Raw genomic sequence first — 23,230 nt, 5'->3', positions numbered from 1 at the left:
CATACTTAAGCTTTGAATGTCATAAGTAGGTTGGTCTTGACAAGTGTTCACAAGGTCCATGAACAAACTACAGATTTAATACTGAGTAATAGATGTTCAACTACCTAATTCATATGAAGGATTTATACCTGAAAATGAAACTTGGATTTTCTTCTAAGCTTTGCAATGTTGTGAATCATTGTCTTTATGATCAATCATTGTGACTTACTTGAAATCACAACATGAGCTATGTTCCCATAAAGCAAATAAACCTGTCAGCTTGTGTGCACATAGATGTTTGTGTAAGTGCATGTTATTCAGTTTCCATAGTAACAGCCTCACTGAAGTTTATGGGATTTAAATCCTGCCAACTTAGAAAAGATGAGTGCACCTTGTTTATATATAGCAGCACAATACACAATAAACTATTTCAGCATCTTTCATCATCATGCAACATAGCTGGATACATTTTTTTTTTTTAAACTTCTCCAGCACGGTACTTTATTTATTTTCTGCAAAATGAGTGTCTGTTTTAAATTTGACTTTATTATGGTAGCATAAGAGAAAAACAAAAATCTTGACTCTGGTTACTTGCAGCCACCGTCTTTTTGGTTCATTATTAACCCAAAATTGTTGGTGATTGTGAAAATTCTTTACATTTAGATTTGTAGAAATGCATATAATTGGCCCTGTTTTTGTTTTGTAGGACGGATAAATACAAAATACTTTTTAAAGTTAAACTGAGATCCTGAAATTGAACCTGTATCTTATTATTGTGTGAAGACAAATTCTGCCAGAACTTGTGGCCTCAAGCATAATGAAGACTACAGATTCAGGAAACACGGCTCAAAGTTGTTTTGTTTGTTGTTCTTTTGTTTTTGTAAAAAGAAAACAACAGACTGTACAGAGTCAGGTTAGACCAGTAAGAAGTCTGGGGATGAATGGCATGAAGCGATAGTGAGTCAGCAGGAAGGTGAGAATCCCAGAAGTTAGTTCCCAGAGAGAACTGTTTGAAGAAAATGTGGCTGGCTGTGGAGAGAGACCACTGTAAGTGCTCCAAATCAAAGACAAAATTAAAGACATACATGAACTAGAATGGGATAGTAGAAGTTTACAACTTGACAGAAAGTACACCAGTCTTTATATGTTGCTAGGGGGGGAGGGGATTAGTTGATGGATTGCCGGTGTACGATCCAGTGGGAACTGTTAGGATGCCTGGGTCGTTGACCCAGGGTTTTTGGGTTTATTATATTATTTATCATTTCTAGTCTTTGGTTTCTTTGCTAGAGTTATGTCTTATGGTTTGACTCTGTGTAATCCTTAGTTGCTGTCTCCCCTGTCCGCTATATCCCCGTGTCCAGTCAGTGTCTGTGTCTGCCCTGGTCCCACGTCTCTGTTCCCTCTGTTGTAGTGCCTGCATGTGAGTCTGTGTCTTTTGTTCAGTCTGTGTTATGTGTTTCCTGTTTTACTTTGAAGGTCTGTCTTATCTCAGTGTGTTCAGTTTACCAGCTGTGTCTCCCTCCTGTTGCCCATTCCCTGATTGCTCCCTCTCTGTATTTAAGCCCTGTGTTTCAGTTTGTCAGTGTCGCGATCTACCCTCATCTTGCTGTATGTGTGTTCTGTCTGTCCGTGTAAGTTTATTTTGGATTCTCAGTTTTGTTACTTTTTGAGTTCAGCATTAAAGCTGTTTTGAGTTACTTTCTGTCTCCGGAGTCTGCACTTTGGGTCCTTCTCCTGCCTGCACACAGCCGTTCCACAACAGGAACAAGGGAGAGGACACAAGGCCAGAGGTACAGTTGTCCCCCCCCAAAAAAAGACAAACTTCTGAACATTTACCTTAAACTCATGCTCCCTTGAAGTTGTGATGCTTCCACGGAAGTCAAAGAAAAGTGATAGGAAGGGGAGGTCATTTTTTGACTATTAGACTGTAACCCTGGTGCACCTTGGAGGCAGGAGGAAATCTGCCCGGTAGCACAATGCATACACTGAAAAAAATGTTTTGTTCAATTTACTAAATTTTTTTATGACAAGTGGTTGCACGAAATAAATTTGTTTGAATCCAGAAATATTTTTTAAGTACACAGAATTTAATTTAAGCGAGTAAAGCCAACATATATTTTTAAGCTACTTTAACTTAACTGTTGTGGATACAACTTAGTCAAATAATATTAGTAATTCCAACTAAGGTTGTGTTAAGTGTACCAGAATAATTTGTTTCCTTTAAACTTATGTCCCAAAGTTATATTCAAATCAATAAAATTGTTAATTTCTCTCTATTTCAATTAAGTAAATTTTACTTAAAAAAATATTGCTTACCCTGATTTGTAGTTCTTTTTAATAACGCCAATAATGAAAACTACAAAATTCTTTCACATCATTTATTAATGCAAAATTTGTTGCAAACAGAATAAGAATCCACATGTAAGGGAAATTGCTGTAATTTGTATAATACAAATTACAAAACTTTTGCCTATGAACTAATAGCTTTAAAAAGCTCTATTCAAATAAAACAGAAACAACAGACAAGAGAAATGTTAACCAATGTTTCTCTTCCTCTAACAAAGAATAAAACACTGCCAGCGGTATAAAGTATCACAATTACAAACTGATGCATCCACAAACTAACCAAAGTTTCAGACTTGCTGTTCTGCGATCCATATTTAGAAATTGCATTTTAATAAGGTAATTAGACTTAAAACTAAACTTGTGTTTTCCTTACTGCTTTCCATTCTAGTCCTTCCTTGAGGATTCTGAATGTTTTACATGTTTTCTGACCTAACATACTTGCTTCAAAACAATAGTCCTAAAGTGTTACGAGTGTGCTGCAGTGTGGTAATCATGCAATTATTATTTATTTATTTATTTATTTTAAATCAGGTGAGTTAACACTGATTATAGGGCAGCAGCTATCAAGGACCGGAATAAAGAAAAATTGCTTCGGTAAACTGAATAATTACAAAGTTGCTCTTCAAGCTACTCAAATGTACCAAACGTGAAACATTCATTATTGAAAGTGAAAATGTTCAATCAAAACATAACACAGAACGTGAGAACGAATGATGGTTATACAAATATTTCACTCCTATTCACAAGAGCACCAGTCATTGGTAATTTACATAACAAAATGTAAATGGATGTGTGGTTTTAGAAATCTTCCTATCCAGTAGCAATTTTGTTCTTCAGCCCAAGGACTTTGGGGGAGAGCTTTTCCCCATCCAATCCCATCAACACTTTCTGAATGAATTCATAATAGTGCCTCAATTCCTTGGGGTAGGCTAGGTTTAGTGCATAGATTACTCCAAGCATCAATGCACAAGCTTGGGCCGGAGATCCAATGTTGTCCATGACTATCTCCCCTTCAACAAATATTCCAATGTCATCATAATGTCCATTTTGTCCATCCTCCTTGTTGATGACATAAATGCCCATGGTGTGCTTCTTTAGGCCTCTCTGGATGTCATCTCCTTCAATGTCCTAAACATTTAATAAAAAGGTAAAAGAAAAACAATTAACTCTACAATTAAATTCCAATCTAGTCGTTTGTGTGTGTGTGTAAATATCTATCTAAGAAGTGTGTGTATAGATGACTTGCTAACAATGACTTACCAAGTACTCCCGAATAAGGCTTCCGTCCTCTTCACCAAGGTAGAGGCAAAGTGCCCTGAGAACTGCTTCCCTTTTCACTTTAACATCACTTTCAGCCTGTTTAAAGAGAGTTGCTGATTAAACCAATTTGGAAAAAAGAACAATGTCTGACATTCGCAATAAGTAAATTTTATCATAAGTCAGTTCAAACATAGTAAATAAAATTTATATATGAAAATTTCAAAATTTAGATTGCTTGGCCGGTCACCTAAAATGGCTTATTTGACTCACCAGTGACTTGCCACTTAAGACAAAAGAAATCCAAATAGAATTTGCAATATTCAGATTTACCTCTTGCATGATCTGCAAGTGGTGGGCAAGTTTCTGCCCAGAAACACCGCCCTTCTTCTGGAAAACTGTCATCAGCTGAGGTGTAATTCTGTCTAACTGTGCCGCGAAGGTCGTCTCCAGTTGAAGTGTTGTAATACGCTGGAATTCAGCATTTACCTGTATCACACACACAGAGAAAAGAAAAAAAAAAGCAGACTGGTGCTTAATCATTGGTATGATTATTTTGTTATTTCTTCATTAAATGCTACAATGTAATTGCCATCACTTCATAAAGCATGATTAGCATATGGGTTAGTATACAGTGCATGAAGGATGTTACTACTGTTAATCAAAGACGAAATTAATGGCATCAGTCCATTTAGCGGGTTTAAAGGGTTTTAAAAAGCAGATATTTGTCTGTTTCAGGTGGTTGGCAACACATTTTCCTGTGCTCTTTGTCCGCTGGTGGGAGTGTCTCACCTGTGAGGTCAGCACCTCTTGGTGGTGAGAGGTCTTAGGGGTTTTAACTTGACCCATTTATTTTTTTATCTTATGAGCAACAAAGTTTGTTCATCACATTTTTAATTTACATTTGTTTAGCACATGCTTTTAACAATCTGAGGCTAACTAAAAACGAATAGCTAAATGAAAGGTTTTAGGTTAATTCACAATTGATAATCTGATTTCACTCTATTAATTATTGAGATGATTAATCAATCATTTCAATAATCAAACTCACTATAAAATAGTTTGGGCCCTATATGTAGTGCAAACTTACTTAAACAATCAAATATTTTTTTATTTATAAGAAAAATCAAAAATTTATTTTATTCATGTTTCTACACTTTAAGTCACTTATGTTTTTCATACACAACTTGTATTTTAAGTGCTGCTCAAATAAATACTCTGTACGGTACACAGGTCAATCACTATAAATGCCAGCCTCTTTATACCTATATTAGGGATCGTCTTAATCCAAGTGGCCCAGATTAATTAATGTATAACATAAGGAATTACTGAAAAGAACACTCAGCAAAAAAAAGCATGCCTTTACCTCATTAATCTGGAAAAGTGCAGGCCACCTAGCTTTAAACTCCCCAGCAGTTGGACTTCCCTGCACCACCTCTTGTCTACGGTAGGAAAATGTTCTTGACATCTTCTGTCTTACATCTGAGGCACCGTTTCTTCGTCTGATGTCGGTCAAAAGCTCAACCCTGATGTTTTCTAGACTGCCATCCGTTTCGCCAGCTGGGTGTAATGGACAAAAATTGACCTCAGCCTTTTTAGGTTTCTTAACATTTTTGGCTGGGAGGCAATCATCACTGGATTTGTTTTTCAAAGCATTTATAGTCACTTCAGGACAGCCAATGTTGCGCATCTTTGTCCTGTAATTAGCCATCTTATATTTCAGGCTAATCATCCAGCCATAGTAACCTGTGGCAGATGGCTCTCGCAGACAAGGGAATTTTTTGATCAGTGCCCCTGCAACTTCATCTATTTGGTAATTTTGAGGATAAGCAGTAAACTGAAAAATCGCCTCAGCTAGCATCTCTAAGATGTCAGATTTAACACCTGGAGTAATCTTGAGCCGAGTTCCAGTTTCTCTGAAGGTCTCATTTCCACGCTGAAGTTGCACCTCTACATTGAATGAAAATCGAGGAATAGTAAACTCGCGAGGCCATGCACATGATCTCAGCTCACTGTCTGACTGTGGTAGAATTATGGTGCTGTCTGAGTTGGATGAAGACGATGAGAGACTGGAGTTTCTTTGAATACTTTCTGGACTTGCAGAGGAGTCAAGACTGCATGTGGGATACTGCTTTAACAAAGATGCACTTGTATCCAGATTTGCCATGTACACAAGTTTGATTGTACTTGTTATGTTCATAAACTCATTATTGAAGTCAGGATCCATGAATTGAATACGAAAGTCTCTTTCAATTCCAAATGCTTGGCAAATTGTGCTCTGAAGATCAGTCAAAGTTCTTGGCATCCCAGATGGAACGTCAAGTCTCCTAAAATCATCATCTGCCACGATGACTCTCAGCTTCAGCTGCTCTGCCATTCTTCAATCTGATTTTTAAAGACATTAGGAGAAAAAAAAAAGTTAAAATACTTTGCATTGAATAATTTTATTAGGGAGCACAAGAGTGCAGAACTGCAACACAGGTTTTACGGGTAAAAAGCAGTTTATTTAATTTTATTCTATAGCTTCATACTGGGTTTTTTGCATACGTCAGCCAGAATCCTCAAAAAGTGTCACTTTGCTTTTAGTGGTATGTGTTGCAATTCATCCTTTATCAAAATGTTTTGAGCATCATCAATGATGTTTTTTTAAGACACATGACAACATGAGGCATGTTTGGCCAAAAGAACTGAAATGTAATGGAAAAAAAATATTACCCTTGTGGGAAGTATCCAATCCTTATTAAAAATAAGCTAAACATTTGTGGTACCCCTCCTGTTGCCATGAAGATAACTGCAACTGAACACATGCAACTGAACACATGCAATTGAAGACAACATTTACTACCTTCTATATGAATGAATCTTTTAAGTATGACCATTCGCCGGCCTCCAATCCTGTAATCTGCCAAGGGGTACTGGTCTACCAAGGCACCAAGATCAACGAGGGAGATGTGTGATGTGGGAAAAAGTTCAAAACCTCTAAAATGCTCCCTATACCAGGCACCCATCTCTTTGACAATGAAGCTCAGGTTTTCCTCCACAACAACCATTTGGACAACTTCTGCAAATTCAGGCAATCCAGCAGAGGAGCCATAAACTACAATCATGCCAGGCCTGTAGTTTGTTCCATTCACAGAAGCATTCTTTGTGAGCTGAATATGGGTAATATCAGGGAATTTAATCTTCAAGTCTCGCTGTACATCATGATGCAGAATGTCAACAGAGACAGTAGAAACAGCTGAGACAGGCTCGGCCTTACAGTTGTGACAGACTCCAAGTGGTATGCCATCATGAACTGATGTTTCACTGCCAGTGACAGTAGCACATTTTTAAAGCACCGTGTGTGACGAACAACCTGTTTGAAAAAACTGTGCTTTGCCTCGAACCTCATGGTCCACATGCCAACAAGTGGCCCAAAGAATTTAATCATCTGTGGATAATGCTCCACAAAATGATGTTTTGGTAACAGCTTCAGTCCTGGAAACAGCTCTTTCAACCTACATCTGTGGTCAGAGACTCTAGACTCAAGGAAAGCAATTGATTGTTCTGTGTGTACTGGTGCAACAACTAGTTCAACAATGTCCTTTACGTCCAAAATTACCTGCCAAGCTGTTTCATCTGGAGGTACCAAGTGTCCTACCAACAATGGAAGGAATCGTAAGAGACTCCAATTTTCATGAGCATTTCCTCCAATGCTTTTGTTCTGCATGAAAGTCCTGGGAATAGCATGAGGGCGATTACTCTTGTCTGCCCATTTGTAGGGAAATGTCAGAATGGACTCATTGAGGCTGTCAAGTGTAAAATATTTTTTCAAAATTAAGATATTCAGGCAGTATGCCAACTCAACTGGTAATATGCCCTCAAATATGTCATGTGCAATATCTGGAGGATATCCACTGCAAACACTGAAATGGGAGAGATGTGCAGAGAAAACACACCGTCTTTTAACACCGTGACATGGTTTTGCATTACTCTGTGCAGAACTTACATGCATTTCATGTTTCTCTTTGCTTCTCAGAGTAAACACACCTGAACTAACCTCTGTTTCTTGAATATCAGATCTTTTGGCCTCACAAAATCTGCAAAAGTATTCACCAGAAAAACTCTCAATAAATCCAGAAATACTGTGTGCTCCTAAATTATCTGCTATGACACACTGTATTGTGCCCCTGACAAATTCTCCAAGATGTGCAATAAAAATCCCTTGACTTTCCAAAGTAACAAGATCACTCAACAAGGGCTCTAGAATCTTTTCATATCCATATGTCTTTACATCTTCAGACTTGCAGAGTAAAGCCAGATAAATGGAAGTCAGTGATGAATGGCAAGCAGGTGGTAAATTGCTAAGAGTCCAATATATGGCACAGATTTTGTGCTTTTTACGGGAAGTGCCAAGTGGATTGCAAATCTCAAAATCGTCAATATACAAATTCAGTAAAACTCGCAATTCACCTGCTGATAAAAAACTGTTTTCTTTGAAAAACAACCCCTCCCTAAAAGACCTGTAAATCACTTCTTCCCCACTTTGTTCTGTTATGCGACTACCATCCAAAACCTTAGCAAGAAGGTGGCAATCACTGAAAAGCTGCTGTAAAACCTTTAAAACTGGAACATACTGAAATGTTCTTTTATTTTTTTCATCCAACACATACTCTACAGGCTCTACAACTTTAAAATTTTCCTTGTAGAAATTTTTGCGCTTAAAGGATGTTGCTAGGGGACAACCTTTACCTACCGATTTATACACAGGATTAGATGTACACAGTGCAGATGCAAGTTCTTCAATGACTGACTGGTCTATTTGCAAGCTGTGACTGTTCAATGTGTCTTGGATAACTTTTGCTGCCGTACACAAAGATGCTGTGCCCAACAAATACTGAAGTTCCTCCAAAAGTTCATCAACTGCAGCACTTGGAACGTGAAAAATATTTTCTAGTTTTAATAACACTGCCGCAAGCTTTAGCTGAACTACGTCTTCATGATCATTTGATGTCTCTAAATCAACAGGCTGTTCGTCACCCCACAATTCCTCAGCATTTGAAGCATCATGCTCTGCAGTTTCAGTTGCAAAAGATCCTCTGACAATATCCTCTTTGAAGTCTACCAGCGAGTGTAAACTGTGCTTGCGACTTTTGTGTGACTTAAAGGTACTGTAAATATTTGATTTGTAGTCACAACCTTTAAACATACATGTTACTGTCTCATTGTTTTTTAAATGACGGCTAATGTGCACAAAATATTCACGCTCTGTTCCTAATTCACTACAACAACATAACTGACAGGAAAAAGTTGTAAATTTGTCAGAGTGCTCTGGGGTATTGCTATGATTCCTTGACAAGTGTGTCAGAAGTGAATTCCAAGTCTTTAAAAGACATGGACACTCAGGATATAGGCACTTAATGTGATGGCCACGCCCAAAATGACTATGTTTCAGTCTATAGTGCTTAAGAAGTTCTGATCGTCTAGAAACTTCTGCACTGCAGTCTTTACACTTCCACATAAACTGGACATACAACAAAGAGAGAAAATTTGAAACAAAAACAAAAAACACACTTAGTACTTTACACAAAGAAAACTTTAGCCGTGGTTAACCTACAAGAATGGATGCATCTTAGAAGTATGCTTGTAGGCTGTATTATCTAGAGCATTCTTTTCCCAACTCTGTTCCTTGAGGATGCCCATCCTGCATATTTTTGATGTTTCTCTGCTTCAGTGCACCCTGACATATTAACTGTGTCAGTGACAGACTTGTGCACAACTTGAAGAAATTAGGCTAAACATTAGTTCAAATCAGTGTGGCGATGCAAGGAGGCATCTAAAAAAATGCAGAACAGAGGTCTTTGAGGAACAGGGTTGGGAAACACTGATCTAGAGTGCACCTAAAATCTGATCAGGTTAGAAAGCAATACCATAACAGTGCCAATTGAACAATCAAATAAAAGGAAAAAATAAAAACTAATGTTACAGCCAGCAACTTTCATGTTCAACTTTAAATAATTTTCTCTAAAGGATGGGAACTGTTGGCAACACATGGAATCAGTGTTCTACGCCCTAGTCTTTATAAAAAAAAAAAAAACTGTACAAAATATAGAGGCATCTTTTCTTAAACTATATTAATCATATGTAATAATTGATATTAATTAATATCAATATTAATAATCACAAGAACCCTTAAGATGAGATAGACAAACTTGTCAATGCAATACTGTCGTGATAAATATGTAAAGAATTTGCATGTACTTACCAAAATAACACAGTTTCTTTGAATAAACAATAACACATAAGGGGAAGAAAATCTGCCAGAAAAGGAACACAAATACAAAAAATTAAAATGAGGACTTTAGGAAGACAAACAATTACCATTTCCAAGCTACTTCATGATACTCCCTTGTAAAAAAACAAATCTTACTTGTGCCTCTGTAAAAACTACAGATGGCACGATACCACTTTTTTTATGTCCGATACCGATATCATAACTTTGATTATCTGCCGATGTGAATCCGATATAGTGTATTTTATAATAAATAAAACTGGGTTTTTTAAATAAATATTTTGCTGCATTTTGTATAAGTTCATACTCAGTTTAAAAAAAACAAACATTAAAACTATTCTGTTATACCTGTATGCAAAAAATACACTGCACCCAAAATATTTTATACTTCAGCAATACTGATCAACCTAAAAAACTTACACCATCCTCCTTATTCAGGTATTCTAAACAGTACATAGAAATATTAAACAACCTAACTAATAGGGCTGCCAACTCCCAGCAAAAATATTAGGAAACCACCCCCCACCCTCTGCCTCATAATGCTTAATTGACGTAATCTACTTTAATGCACAGAAACAATTATTTTCCTACAATAATTAGATTCAACATTTTTCTTCAATACAGTTGCAGACAGCACAGATGGTACCTTCCCAAAGGAAAAAGTGCTATATGAACTACTATTACTAGGGTATATATTAGACTTAATATTTACTACATACAATAATGGATTTCTATACATTTAACCAGATCACCACTTTGCTTGTAAGATTTAGATAATTATTTATTAAAAGCTAGACATTTTAAATGAGAATAAGAAAGAAAATTATTTATGCCCCCCTTTCCTTGTTAATGCCCTACCTGGCCCCCTGACAAGGCAAGGCAAGGCAAGGCAAATTTATTTGTATAGCACAATTCAACAACAAGGTGATTCAAAGTGCTTTACAGAGACATTAGAAACAAGAACAAATAAAAAGCATGATTTAAAACTGATTAAAACAAGCAAACAAACAAACTAACTAAACACACACATTTCACACCTGTTCGCGCGATCTGAACCCTTATCGTAAGGGGAGCTACCAGTCCTTCTGTGGACGAGCTACTTTCTATTTTAAATTCCCTGAATTTAAAATACTCTCTAGACCCAGTCTAGACCCAGTTGGGGAGCTACCCAGAGCTCTAAACCCACTTAACAAACAAACAAAACAGCATATAAAATCAAAACAGATAAAATCAGAACAGTAGATAAAATCAGTAGTTAATGTAAGTTTTGAAATTTAAGCTTAACAAACAAACAAAACAGTATATAAAATCAAAACAGATAAAATCAGAAATAGATAAGATCAGTAGTTAGTGTAAGTTTTGAAATTTAAGCTTAAAAGTGTGGATTTGGTGCTTTATTCAAATGCAGCTGAGTCTTCAACCTGGATTTAAATAAACTGAGTGTTTCAGCTGATCTGAGGCTTTCTGGGAGTTTGTTCCAGATATAAGGAGCATAAAAGCTGAATGCAGCTTCTCCGTGTCTGGTTCTGACTCTGGGAACTGATAAAAGACCGGATCCAGATGACCTGAGGGATCTGGAAGGTTCATACTGGGTCAGGAGGTCATTGATGTATTTTGGTCCTAAACCATTCAGAGCTTTATAGGCCAGCATCAGAACTTTAAAGTCTATCCTCTGACGGACAGGCAGCCAGTGTAAGGACCTCAGAGCTGGACTGATGTGGTCCACTTTTTTGGTCTTAGTGAGGACTCGAGCAGCAGAGTTCTGAATGAGCTGTAGTTGTCTGACTGATTTTTTAGGTAGACCTGTAAAGATGCTGTTACAGTAATCAAGCCTACTAAAGATGAATGCATGGACTAGTTTTTCCAGATCCTGTTGAGACATCAGCTCTTTTATCCTTGAAATATTCTTGAGGTGATAGTAAGCTGATTTTGTTATTGTCTTAATGTGTTTTTCTAAGTTTAGGTCTGCATCCATCACTACACCCAAATTTCTCGCCTGGTTTGTGGTTTTTAGATGTATAGATTGAAGTTCTCTGGTGACCTGTAATCATTTTTCTTTGGCGCCAAAGACTATTACCTCAGTTTTGTTTTTGTTTAGTTGGAGAAAATTGTGGCACAACCAGTCATTAATTTCCTCAATGCATTTACCAAGAGCCTGTACAGGGCCTCGGTCTCAACAACACTTTGCTAGACCCGCCCCTGCACAGTTACCAGCTGCCAGCTACTTAGAAAAGGATCCTGGTGTTATTTGTCTCTCAGAAACAGTTCATAACTTCCTTTCAACTCATTCATGTCACCTAAAAGGTAAACCTGTTTTTTCATTACCTGTTCAGCTCTAATGATTCAGTAAAAACATCTCCTGGTTTCACCTTCATGTTTCCTTCTCACCACATATACAAACTGATATCATGACCAGCAGCTATTACGGCTGTGCCTTCAGAAAACACAAGCGGATACTAGAAAGTAATATTAAAAAAATTCTAGCAACAGCTTATCAAGCTTAAACGTGCTGCTGTTGTTTATCTGCCGTTTTCCACTTTCTAGCGCAAACTGGGCGATTAACAAACAAGAGAGGCAGGACTAGCGACAGAAAAGCCGATCAGCTGATAATCGATCAGTTTCATGATTGAAGTAGCAACAGGAGAGGGAGGGGGGAGAATGAGGGAAGAAGTTTTAGCTGTTCAGCATGAAGACACCGAATAACTCCAGCTTTGTGTCTTTTTTCATTCTAGCTGAAGTACGAAACAAATCGCTTCCTTTCCCCCTCAATACAAAACTCTGACAGCCAGTCCAGCTGTGGCTCCATACATCGGTTGTTAAGCTCAACATGGAAATACTATGCAAACATACAGAGATGAACTTACACACTTGCTTTACTTCTCTGTGTTAGTTTTCTCTGAGATTAAATGCAGCGTTTTGGAAGCACGTAGCGATGTTTCAAATGCTAAACCAGACCGCTGACAGGTCTCACACTCAACAGCTCTATCAAGTGAAGCAACTTCTTTTCTGAGTTAATTTCAGTTCTGACAAACATCACTCTCAGTGCCTTTTGAGCTCACATTATTGGCAACCACTGAGTTATTCTCCTCCACAGTTTTCAACCATTATTTGTTTCTGCACAAAAGACGTTGTGCAACGCCAATCCTACTTATTTCCTACTGCACCCCTGACTGTGCAGGTGCGTTCAGAAGCCCCCTCCCCCGCCCGACTATTAATGCCAATGTTGTGGCGGGAGGGACGATTTCTCAATTTAAAACTGCAGGCAACTGTACAGTGAACTTTACAGCTAACTACAACAGAGAAATTGCCTCGTTACATAATTTGTTAGTACAAAGTGTGCCACCAGAACTAAGCTAAAAACATGACAATTTAACGTAGCAGTTTTAAATTACTCTTTTAATAGAGCAGTAGCTAATAGAGCACATAGCTAGCTTAAGTCAAATCACGACAAAGTTCAGAGGTGTACAACTACTTAGACTTCTTTCTCCATGTGCACACGTCTTAAAGAGTCAACATGCTTTGACTGAGGTAAAAAAATAAAACAAAAACGACCGGAAAAGGTTTACTTTTCCAAAGCTAGTCCACCTTTACACGAAGTTGTGTGATTAACTTGAGCCTGCTTGCAGCACACAAAACGTCCGCTTTCAGTCCGCACGCAAAATGGTGGCCTGTCCTAACGCATGCGCAAAATAGCCCAGCAGGAGGCTATGAAAAACATACTTAAGCATTTTGAGCTACATTTAATTAACTAAAATTAATTGGATTAAAACGCAGGGAATGTATTCTGGAGTTACTCGAATTATATATGTAGACAGGAATTACTCATTTGAATTAAAAAGATATACCAAAATAAAATATGCTATATCTAAAAGGAGCCAATATCACTTTTTTCAGTGTACTTTGAAAGCTTTCCTCCTGGCAGCAGTATTAGGTCAGCGATTCTCTACAACATGTGACCGACCTGCCAAGGTAGTGAGTTGGTCACGTGACTGTAAACTATGGATCGATGGCTCATATGCAAGAGCCACAACTACTGGCTATATATAGTCTTTGGACAACTTGCTTCATCGCATACATGTAACTCAACTTTGTGCTCACATGAGCACTGAGTTGTCTCACAGTTTAAGCAAAATGATGGCTGTCAGCCTTTGAAATGCTCGGTCTAGGAGCTACAGTACAGAGCACTCCATCTAGTTTCCACACACACAGACACTCATGACTCTCCTGGCATCCTGCTGATGGAGAAGCACATCAACAGCACATCAAAAAGCAGCACTGTCAAAACTGTCAAAAACAACTACCTATCTAATAACCCCAAACATGTTTCCACTGCATCTATTTAATGAGCTTCTGTAAAAGACAGGTTTGGAGCAAGCAGTCTGTAATACATTACCTTACAACTATTTCAATATGAGATTTAGTTGGCTTTAAAACTTAATTATATGAATAAAATATATAGGATGGTTTTTGGCAATTGAGGCACTGTGATATCTCACCCTCAAATGAATACAAAATAAAAAGATGACTTTGTTTCTCACTGAGCTGTGAAGAAACCCAGTTTAATGAACAGTGTCTGAAAGCAGTTATTGATTTTGCATGCAATAACCTGCACAACAAAAGAAACAAAGCAATGGAGGCCCAGAGAAATGTGTGCAGCATGGGATGTCTATTGTCTTTGCAGGCAGAATTGGTTTGCTCGAAGTATTAAGCTGTGATGATGTGTTGTTTTGTAGTTTTGCATCTCTTCTGCCTTTCTTGCAAGCCCATTCAGCTTGTCAGTGCAAAACACGCCTTTACATATCTGACAGTATAAGAACAATGTAAATTTTCTGCAGGCGTAATCAAACATTTATAAGTGAGTGCCAGAGATGGTTCAAAAACTGGGTCAGACTGGCAGATAAAAATGAGCCTGTGGTGTCAGTTATAACACAGTGAGTTCATCATGATTGGCATGTAGCCTCATTGTTCTCATTTGGTGATGGGTATGATTTTAAATGAAATATCAGCATATGTTAAACTTTGCTGCACATAGTCACTGTCTAGTCACATTCTTACACAGCTTCTAATTTTGATCAATATTGAGTTAGCTACTTCCTTATGCTGTGACTATCAAGATATTTTCATCTTGTCAGAGAATGGGTTACACATTAGGACTCTTAGCACAGACAAGAAATTCAACTGGTATGCAACATTCCCAGCTAAAAGCCAGATGAGACAGTTTCAAAATGTGAGGGTGAGCTTAACATTTCCTAATTTGTATTTCAGTCTTCCAAGATAGCAACCTTTTAAAAAATTTACCTCCGTTCTTATATCTTTGCTGAACAAGCAGTTCATTCTAGGAACTAGGTCCTTGATTTCCACAAAGCCACAGTCTTGCTCTGTTTCACAAGAAAAATCCTTCATTAGGATCTGGATGCATCCACCCATGCCTTTTCCAAATGGATGCTCACAGACACATTTCTAAATATTCATGTCACTTCCAGCCTCATATATACCAGCAACTACCGCTAAACCTCTTAATGCCCTCTGTGCAACTTTTAAATCCCATAACTTGTGTCAATCTATACTAGATGTCAAAATGTAAACAGCTACTCCTCGTGTTGCAAAAGAAAGGCATAACTGAGTTGCGCAGCTGGGGAGCAGCATGCGGTGGCGTGCCTCCCTAGGATGCCGGAAGACAAAATAAGCATCTCATTTAATAGTTCTGTTTTAAAGCAGATCTCCCTCTGTGCCAAGGGCTGGTGGAAGCCTCGAGTGAGATAGCTTAGACAGTAAGAAGCCTGCCCCACAGAGCAGCAATTAGGGTCTGTTTTTGAATAAAAAAAATACACTGAGGATTTGTAGGTGGTAAAATATTAATGTGTCTTTGACTGGAATTTAATGTGCAGGAGCAGCGGTTCTACTCGGTAATGAAGGAACAGGAATACATCACATGTTTTGTAATGAATAATTCACTTGCAACACAATTGGAAGTTTTGCTGTATGCATTTGTGAAGTTGCATGTTTAAAGGAATTCTTAAAACGACTTATGATATATAAGTCTATTCCTACAGGTTCTGATTAAATTGCATTTTGGTTTTGTTCACTGGAGGTTTCTCAGAAGCAGTCAATTGTAAAACAGACAGAATTAATAAACTGGTAGTGTTACTATTACCTCTGGTCCTAGGCTTCCTAAAAAAACCCCTCTGATATCAGCAGCATATCAATGCTCCATCAATCTCTTGCTCTCGCTTTCTTCTCTGTTCACTGTTGCACAATGAAATGAAGTTCTCTAGTTTACCTAATGATTGGAAGACATAAGCAGCCTAGGCGTGTTGGACAAAAACCTGTTTGAAGAGTCAAATCCTTTTCTTAGTGTATCTGAATAAATACCAGGAACCATTACAGTCTTGATAAATTGCTCAGAAATAGGGACAGTGTTGCTGCTTCCACAGGTTAATATGTAATCCAAAATGAAAAGAGAACTATTGTGGTAATGTCTAAAGAAGGGTAGGGTGATATAATACCCGTGATATATATCACCATTAAAACATAGACTAAAAGTTACTAGCGGTTCTGTGATTTCTTTTCTTCTGAAAAGTCACAGTATACAACATGTTTACAAGATTGCTATGTCTTTATTCTCTGTCATTTTGGACACGACATTCTGTGTTTTCATATTGCACACAGTGTAGAGTTGACCTCAGGTTACAAAAAGCATTCAAAATGTGCCCTGTGAATAGGCTTCATGATAGTTAGATCCAGTAGTATGCACTACAGCAACATCTTAACATGGTTTATTTTAAAATGAAAAAGACTTTAATATCAACTTTGAACACTAAAATGAGGTATTAATCTTGCTAAAGAACGCAGACCATGACCTGTCACAGTCCAAACAGATCTCTTGGTTATATCTCACATTTTAAATGCAAATCAAAGTTTGCATAGCATCTACATTAAAGAGTCTAATGGAAACATGTTTCTGTCACTGAAAAAAAAATGAAGTTGAAAATTTATAGATAACTCAAAATTGTGAGTTGGCTCTGCTAATCAGGAAACTTTTTCCTTTTGTCCCCACTGGCAGATACAAGATTCCATAGATTTTCACTTCAAAACTATATTGGTAAGAATAATTCTCACTGACAATATTACTGAGCTATCTATAATAATAATAATAATAATAATAATAATGGATTGGATTTATATAGCGCTTTTCAAGGCACTCAAAGCGCTTTACAATTCCACTATTCATTCACTCTCACATTCACACACTGGTGGAGGCAAGCTACAGTTGTGGCCACAGCTGCCCTGGGACAGACTGACAGAAGCGAGGCTGCCATATCGCGCCATTGGCCCCTCTGGCCAACACCAGTAGGCGGTAGGTGAAGTGTCTTGCCCAAGGACACAACGACCAGGACAGAGAGCCGGGGATCAAACCGGCGACCTTCCAGTTACCGATGCGCTTCCCAACCCCTATAAGAACTTTAAGAAAAAAATAAAAGCAATAACGCTATGATCACATTTATCTGTTTTCTTATTGTGTGTGTTGATGTGTTCTCATAAACTTAAAATTATTCTATTAAAAATACATAATAGCAGTGAAAGCTGTCATGTTCCCCTGTCATCTTACATACAGTGATTGAGCTGGATATCCCCATTCTGCCTAACGGCATGTGGCTAGAGAAAGCTATAAATACGTGCCATACCAAAGGAGAAGAGAACTGGTATGCATCTGGAGGCAAATTTTAGTCTGTGTCTGCACCTCTAGACTCAAAATAAAAAGAATCATGCTAGTGTTTTATCATCTGAGAAGGGGTAGCCTCCCTCAAAAAAGCGAAAATGCAGAGGAAAGAGACAATAGAATCAACCTCTGGAAAAAATGTCATCTTCTTCCTTAGCACTTCAAACATCTCCAGGTAAAAGGTGGCAAGTGGAAAAGAGGCAATATTGACAGCTGAAGTAAACAGCAGACAGACAGCTGACACTTACTACAAAGAACAACAGCCAGAGTTTTTTGTCCCACAGCAGCCATTATAGGGATTATGCACTTGAATTGGGAGGGATAAGAAAACAGACTCCAATCTGCAGTCTACCCACACCTAGTGGTGAGATTTCATAGACTGTAACTTTAATAATAAAACACAGTACACAATGAAGCATAGAAATTGAAAATAAGAAAAGAGACCACAAATCAAAACAATAAAAAATACAAATGTAACACATTTGAGAGACTCGCGCGAGACACTAGAGAACATGCATACTCACAGAATATCTTCAGTTTAGCCTCTCGAGCCCTTCACCTATCATTGCCAAAAGCTAAATATTTATTAACATTTTACATGTTCTGCCACTTGTGAGTTATCTTGATTGTTTCTTTTAAATTACCCTACGAATTATGCGACAGCCTGAATTCCTTCTATGCAGAAGCAGATAATCAAGGTAACATTTTTTTAAGAAGCTGACCTGTTGTCATTGTGGCTGCCACATAGATACTGTCAGGTCACTTCACTCAGTTAGCAACCTTCCTAAGCAAATTTGACAATTTCACCCCACCATTTGTCATTGACTCTTCTGTGCTCCCATGTTTGTATTCCCTCTGCTTTCCAGATAGATTTGGTGTTTCTTGGAGTGTTGGATTTCATAACATTGTGAACTTTTTTGTTGGACCTTTTAATCAGCCCAATTGGGATTTGGTTTTTATTTTTCAACCTGCCTCTTTGTTCTCCAGCTGAATCCAGAGACTTCAAAAACCATTTCTGTTTGTAGTCTTGTTCAAATGGTGGTGTTTTTCTGGCAGATATTGATTTTCAGCCACTTTATTTATTATTTATTTCAGACAAGTGGCTACATTGTAATTCATCATATGATAAAGGCAAGGGACGTGAGAAAAAAGTTTATAGATTTCAAACCCCTCCGGGACAGAGCACTCTGCTTATATTATTAGCCCCCCCCCCCCTTTTTTTTAAAAAATGACTTAAATTTAACTTAAATAACTTAAATTGCTGGTTACAAAATAAATAACGAGGTCTTCCCAACTGTGTTTTTTCGCAGTACTTTGTTGTTTTATTCATTTATTATGGTCCTTTTGGTTTCTTTCTAAAACATTGAGTTTTATATTATATATTCCAAGATAAGTTTGTAGCTGGCCAGTGGGGGGTGGGGATCCATATAACCTGATTCCAGGATGATACATATTCGAAAAGCTGGCATAAGTTAGGTTCGAGCTTTAGCCAGAAGATTTGAAACAATGCTGATTAAGGCTCTCAGCGTCAGGTTGAACTCATAGTGGAGTTTCAAATTGCTTGTCTAGGGGGATCCCCATGCTGACACACTGTGTGTTATGTCGACAAGAAATAGCTGTTTTGCCAGAGCTGAGGCAAGGAGCAACTCTAACAAGAGTTCCTTCTCTCATCTTTAAAGTTCTGACAGGATACCGGAATGTACAAATAGCAATTAGGAGCATGGCATTCAGTTTCTTTCTGCAACCCCTGCTGCGTAAAAGTACCAGCTTCATTTGCAGATCTACTTTTGGGGTTTTCTTTGTGGGTTTTTTTTTTATTTTTATTTTTTTTACATTGATAGCTCAGATGTATCTGAATGCAATATTAGGATGCTCATGGTCATCTACATTCAACTATATCTCCTACATTTAACTATATGCTGACTATGTGAGGTGCACAAACATTTCAAAATCCATGTCTTAGGACCTCAGAATTATGAGGACTGTGAGAAAAGACATGCTGACTGGACTGGTATCCTGAACATACTGAACATGGCACACAGAAGGCAGTTCAGGTTTGATTTGTGAGTACAACATTCAGTTGTTACTGATAAGGGGGCTACTTCCACCATCTTTCGTCACTATACTCTATATACACTCCCTGGCCACTTTATAAGGCACACCTGTTAAACTGCTTGTTAATATAAATATCTAATCAGCCATTTGTATAGCAGCAGTTAAATCCTTTTATGCATGTAGGCAATGTCACAGCCTGCTGAAGTTTACTAAACAACAGAATGGCAAAGAAAGGTGTATTTTAGAAACTCTGCTGATCTAGTGGGATTCTCCCACAACTACGGATATTGGTCTAAAAAGAGCAGCAGTTCTCAGATCGAAAAATGCCTTCTTGATGGCAAAGGTCAGATGAGAATGGCTAGACTGCTTGGAGATAATAGGAAGGCAACAGTAACTCAACCAATGTATGCAGAAGAGCATCTCTGACTGCACAACACGTTGCTGAAGGACATGTGCTACTGAACTAGATGTGCAGCTGAAGGCCGCACATGGTGCCACTTCTGTCAGCTAAAAACAGGAAACTGAGGCTACAGTTTGAATAGGCTGAACAAATTGGACAGTTGAGAATAGGAAAAAATGTTGCCTGATGATTTTTGATTTCTGCAGCAACATTCGGATGGTAGGGTCAGAAATTGGGATAAACGACATAAAAACATGGATCCATCCTGCCTTGTATCAATGGTTCAGGCTGGAGGTGACGTGTAAGAGTGTGGGCATTTTTCTTGGCACACTTTGGGCCTTTGGTATGAATTGAGCATAATTTCAACGCCACATCCTGCCTGACTATTGTTGTTGACCATATCCATCTCTTTATGACCACAGTACACACATCATCTGATGGCTGTTTCCAGCACTGTGTTCAAAGCTGAAATAATCTAAAACAGATTTCTTCAACATGACAATAACTACTGTATTCTGTACTCAAATGACCTCTACAGTCACCAGGTCTCAATCCAATAGGGCATCTTTGGTGTGTGTTGGATTTGCATCATGGATGTACCTGGATGTGTCTTGCTGTCATGTCAATATGGACCAAAATCTCTGAAGAGTGTTTTCAGAACTCTGGTTGAAGATATGGCAGAAGGTCAAAGCCTTTACTAGCAAAGTAGACCTAAGAAAAGGTTCCACTGAGTGTACAGCACTTTATTTCTTGTTCAGCTTTTGTTATTTTATTTTATTTTTTAAATAATTCTAGAAGTGGTATGGCAGGTAGGTGGGTGTTTTTTTTACTTTACTTTTTTACCACACTGTAACTGTGAATAATCATGGTCACTAAGGAGCTAACATGGTGGCACGCAGAGACACAAAACCCTTGTACCCCAATCCCTCCCTGTTGTTTTTTTACTGTTTCCAGACTCACTTTAAGTCAACGGCCAGCACAGTCTCATTATGCCATCATAGGATCTGGTTGCTTACAAGAAGACCTGGATATGGCGAAGGCAGAGCTGAACTGTCAAACAGAAAACAAAGATGAAGCAAAACAATGGCCAAAAACATAGGTTTGAATAAACACACCAGGGAGCTCACCTGCAAACACAGGGAGATAATTAGCTTAGGCTAATTTGTAAATTACCTTTGGCTGGCATGTAAGTATCGGCCTACCATCAAGCAGATGATGGTTTGTTAAAATCCCTTCTACCACTGAAGTGTAAAATTATGATTCACCGCTTCAGAGGAACGATCTTGGAATGAATAACTCATGGAGGTTTTCTGTGCCAGCAAAAATCTGGCACAGCTTTACTGGTTATTTTTGAATGAAGGACATGAAGCAACAGTTAATTCCCAAGGTATGTTCTATTTGTGAAATCAAGCAACTGCAGTGGGAACCATTAAGAAACAGTTTACCTCTTATCATTTTTCCTCCAGTCCCCCTGAAGTAGGTATGATAAACTAATTTAAGTAGAAAAAGAAATTGTGGAAGAAACCAGAGCAACAATAAAAAAACCCCACATACTTAAAAATTGGAAAGTAATATGACGAAATCAAACCATGATTTTCACAAGATCAATGTGATCTTATTTTCTTGTAAAATGTAGAAGTTTGTCAGCCACGATTTGAAGCAGTTGCTGGTCTTAGCTGCTGCTTAGAGGGAAGTGTAGACAGCTTGAAGTCTTGTCCAGTGGGAATCGAAGCGTGAATAACTCCCTTGACTGACTGACATGTCTTATAATTTCTTAACAAAAATATGAGCAGACCTCAGTAGAAGGTTTTGATTAATTGGCAAGTCTGCCCAGGGAATCATTTTGTACAGCCATTGGGAGGCATACAGGATGACGGAAAATTGTTCTGAGTTTTTAAATTATTAAGCTGTCTTAAGCTTGGTGACAGCAAGACCTCTACAGGATGATTCTTATGCGAGTTCAACACTCAGAAATGGCCAGACTTCAAGATAAACCTGAGTGTCATCAGTATACTGTAAATGTGGAGGAGAAGATTATCTTTCCCTACAACTCAGAAGTGTCACACATGGAGGAAAGTAAAAAAGCTTGATTAAAAACTATCAAAAGATATTAAATGATACATTTTCCCCACAGATGGTTGGGGATGCATCTTTTTTGCAATAGTACAACCAGTGTGGACCCAACCAGTTTGTTGCCCAAACATGGTTTTGGATACTGAATGAGCTCATGAATGCCATGATTGTCACAGTTTTGTCAGAGGTAGTTTCTTTCTTGATGTTCCCAGCCATCCCATATCTCCCCTGCTGTTGGCTCCATTTGATTTTCTTCCAAATGAATTCAGAAATTACGTGGCCTTGCCCATCTATTTAGCAGAGGTTCTGAGACCTTCTTACGAGTCAGCCTCTCCAGTCTAATCAATGTTAAGACCTTTTAAATGTCCATCTCTCTTTTTTTTATGTTAAATCCAGAGGAGACCATACCCTTGTGGCTTATAGCTCCTAAACTCTAGAACAGTGGTTCTTAACCTTGTTGGAGGTACTGAACCCCACCAGTTTCATATGCGTATTCACTGAACCCCTCTTTAGTGAAAAATAAAATATGATTTTTTTCAAATTCAAGACATATGTTTTTTTTACTGGTGCACAAAATGAGCCATGCATATCATGGCGGAGGCTCTGCCGAACCCCTGAGACAGATTCACCGAACCCCTAGGGTTCGACCGAACCCAGGTTAAGAACCACTGCTCTAGAAACACCTCCCTGCATTCAGTGAGCCTGCAGTAGTTTGTTTTTAATGTCCAATGTAGGAAATTTTTATAGGCTAGCCTTGTCCTAACCTCCTAGGACCCTGTGTCCTCATATGAAGACTAAATCACAAAAATCTTTATGTTATGCTGTACAATAAATACATTGTCCCCATATCACCTCGTCATGCCCAACTAATCATAAATAGTTTGGATTGTTTCAGAATCTATAAGGCCAGCAAAATGCCCTAGATAACCAAAGCTGATCACCAAATTCCCTCAATGTAGGATTAGGGGATTTTCTTTCCTTTAATTTGTTATTTATTGCACACGCACCACAAAAATCTTTCTTGTTTTTTTTGTTTTTTTTTAAAATAATCAGTGTATCACAAGTCAGCTGTGCTACACACACCCTATTTTATCAAGATCTCTATCCTTTGAAGCTTCCATAAACACTT

The 23,230-nt window shown here is 38.1% G+C and overlaps 1 protein-coding gene across 3 annotated transcripts; it reads right to left on the bottom strand.

Annotated features, from left to right (window-relative positions):
• Window positions 1-2,343: 2,343 nt before the first annotated feature.
• LOC146705709 (uncharacterized) lies at window positions 2,344-9,879 on the bottom strand. Of its 3 annotated transcripts, none has more exons than XM_085463494.1 (5): window positions 9,827-9,879; window positions 4,949-5,967; window positions 3,916-4,071; window positions 3,586-3,681; window positions 2,344-3,453 (listed from the first exon to the last, which is right to left on the bottom strand). In XM_085463494.1, exons 2-5 carry the CDS (start codon window positions 5,957-5,959, stop codon window positions 3,136-3,138), a joined length of 1,581 nt encoding a protein of 526 aa, XP_085319620.1. In that variant the 5' UTR covers window positions 5,960-5,967; window positions 9,827-9,879; the 3' UTR covers window positions 2,344-3,135. The 3 variants fall into 3 exon arrangements, with proteins under 3 accessions (XP_085319620.1, XP_085319619.1, XP_085319618.1); XM_085463493.1 differs by lacking the exon at window positions 9,827-9,879 and adding an exon at window positions 6,428-6,812; XM_085463492.1 differs by lacking the exon at window positions 9,827-9,879 and having other exon boundaries at window positions 4,949-6,812.
• Window positions 9,880-23,230: the final 13,351 nt, after the last annotated feature.

Source organism: Copadichromis virginalis, linkage group LG7 (genome assembly GCF_057382275.1).
Source record: "Copadichromis virginalis isolate Kocher_CV1m ecotype Utaka linkage group LG7, C_Virginalis_male_GT1.1, whole genome shotgun sequence".
Classification (NCBI taxonomy): domain Eukaryota; kingdom Metazoa; phylum Chordata; class Actinopteri; order Cichliformes; family Cichlidae; genus Copadichromis; species Copadichromis virginalis.
This window is presented reverse-complemented; position numbering and strand designations above follow the sequence as displayed.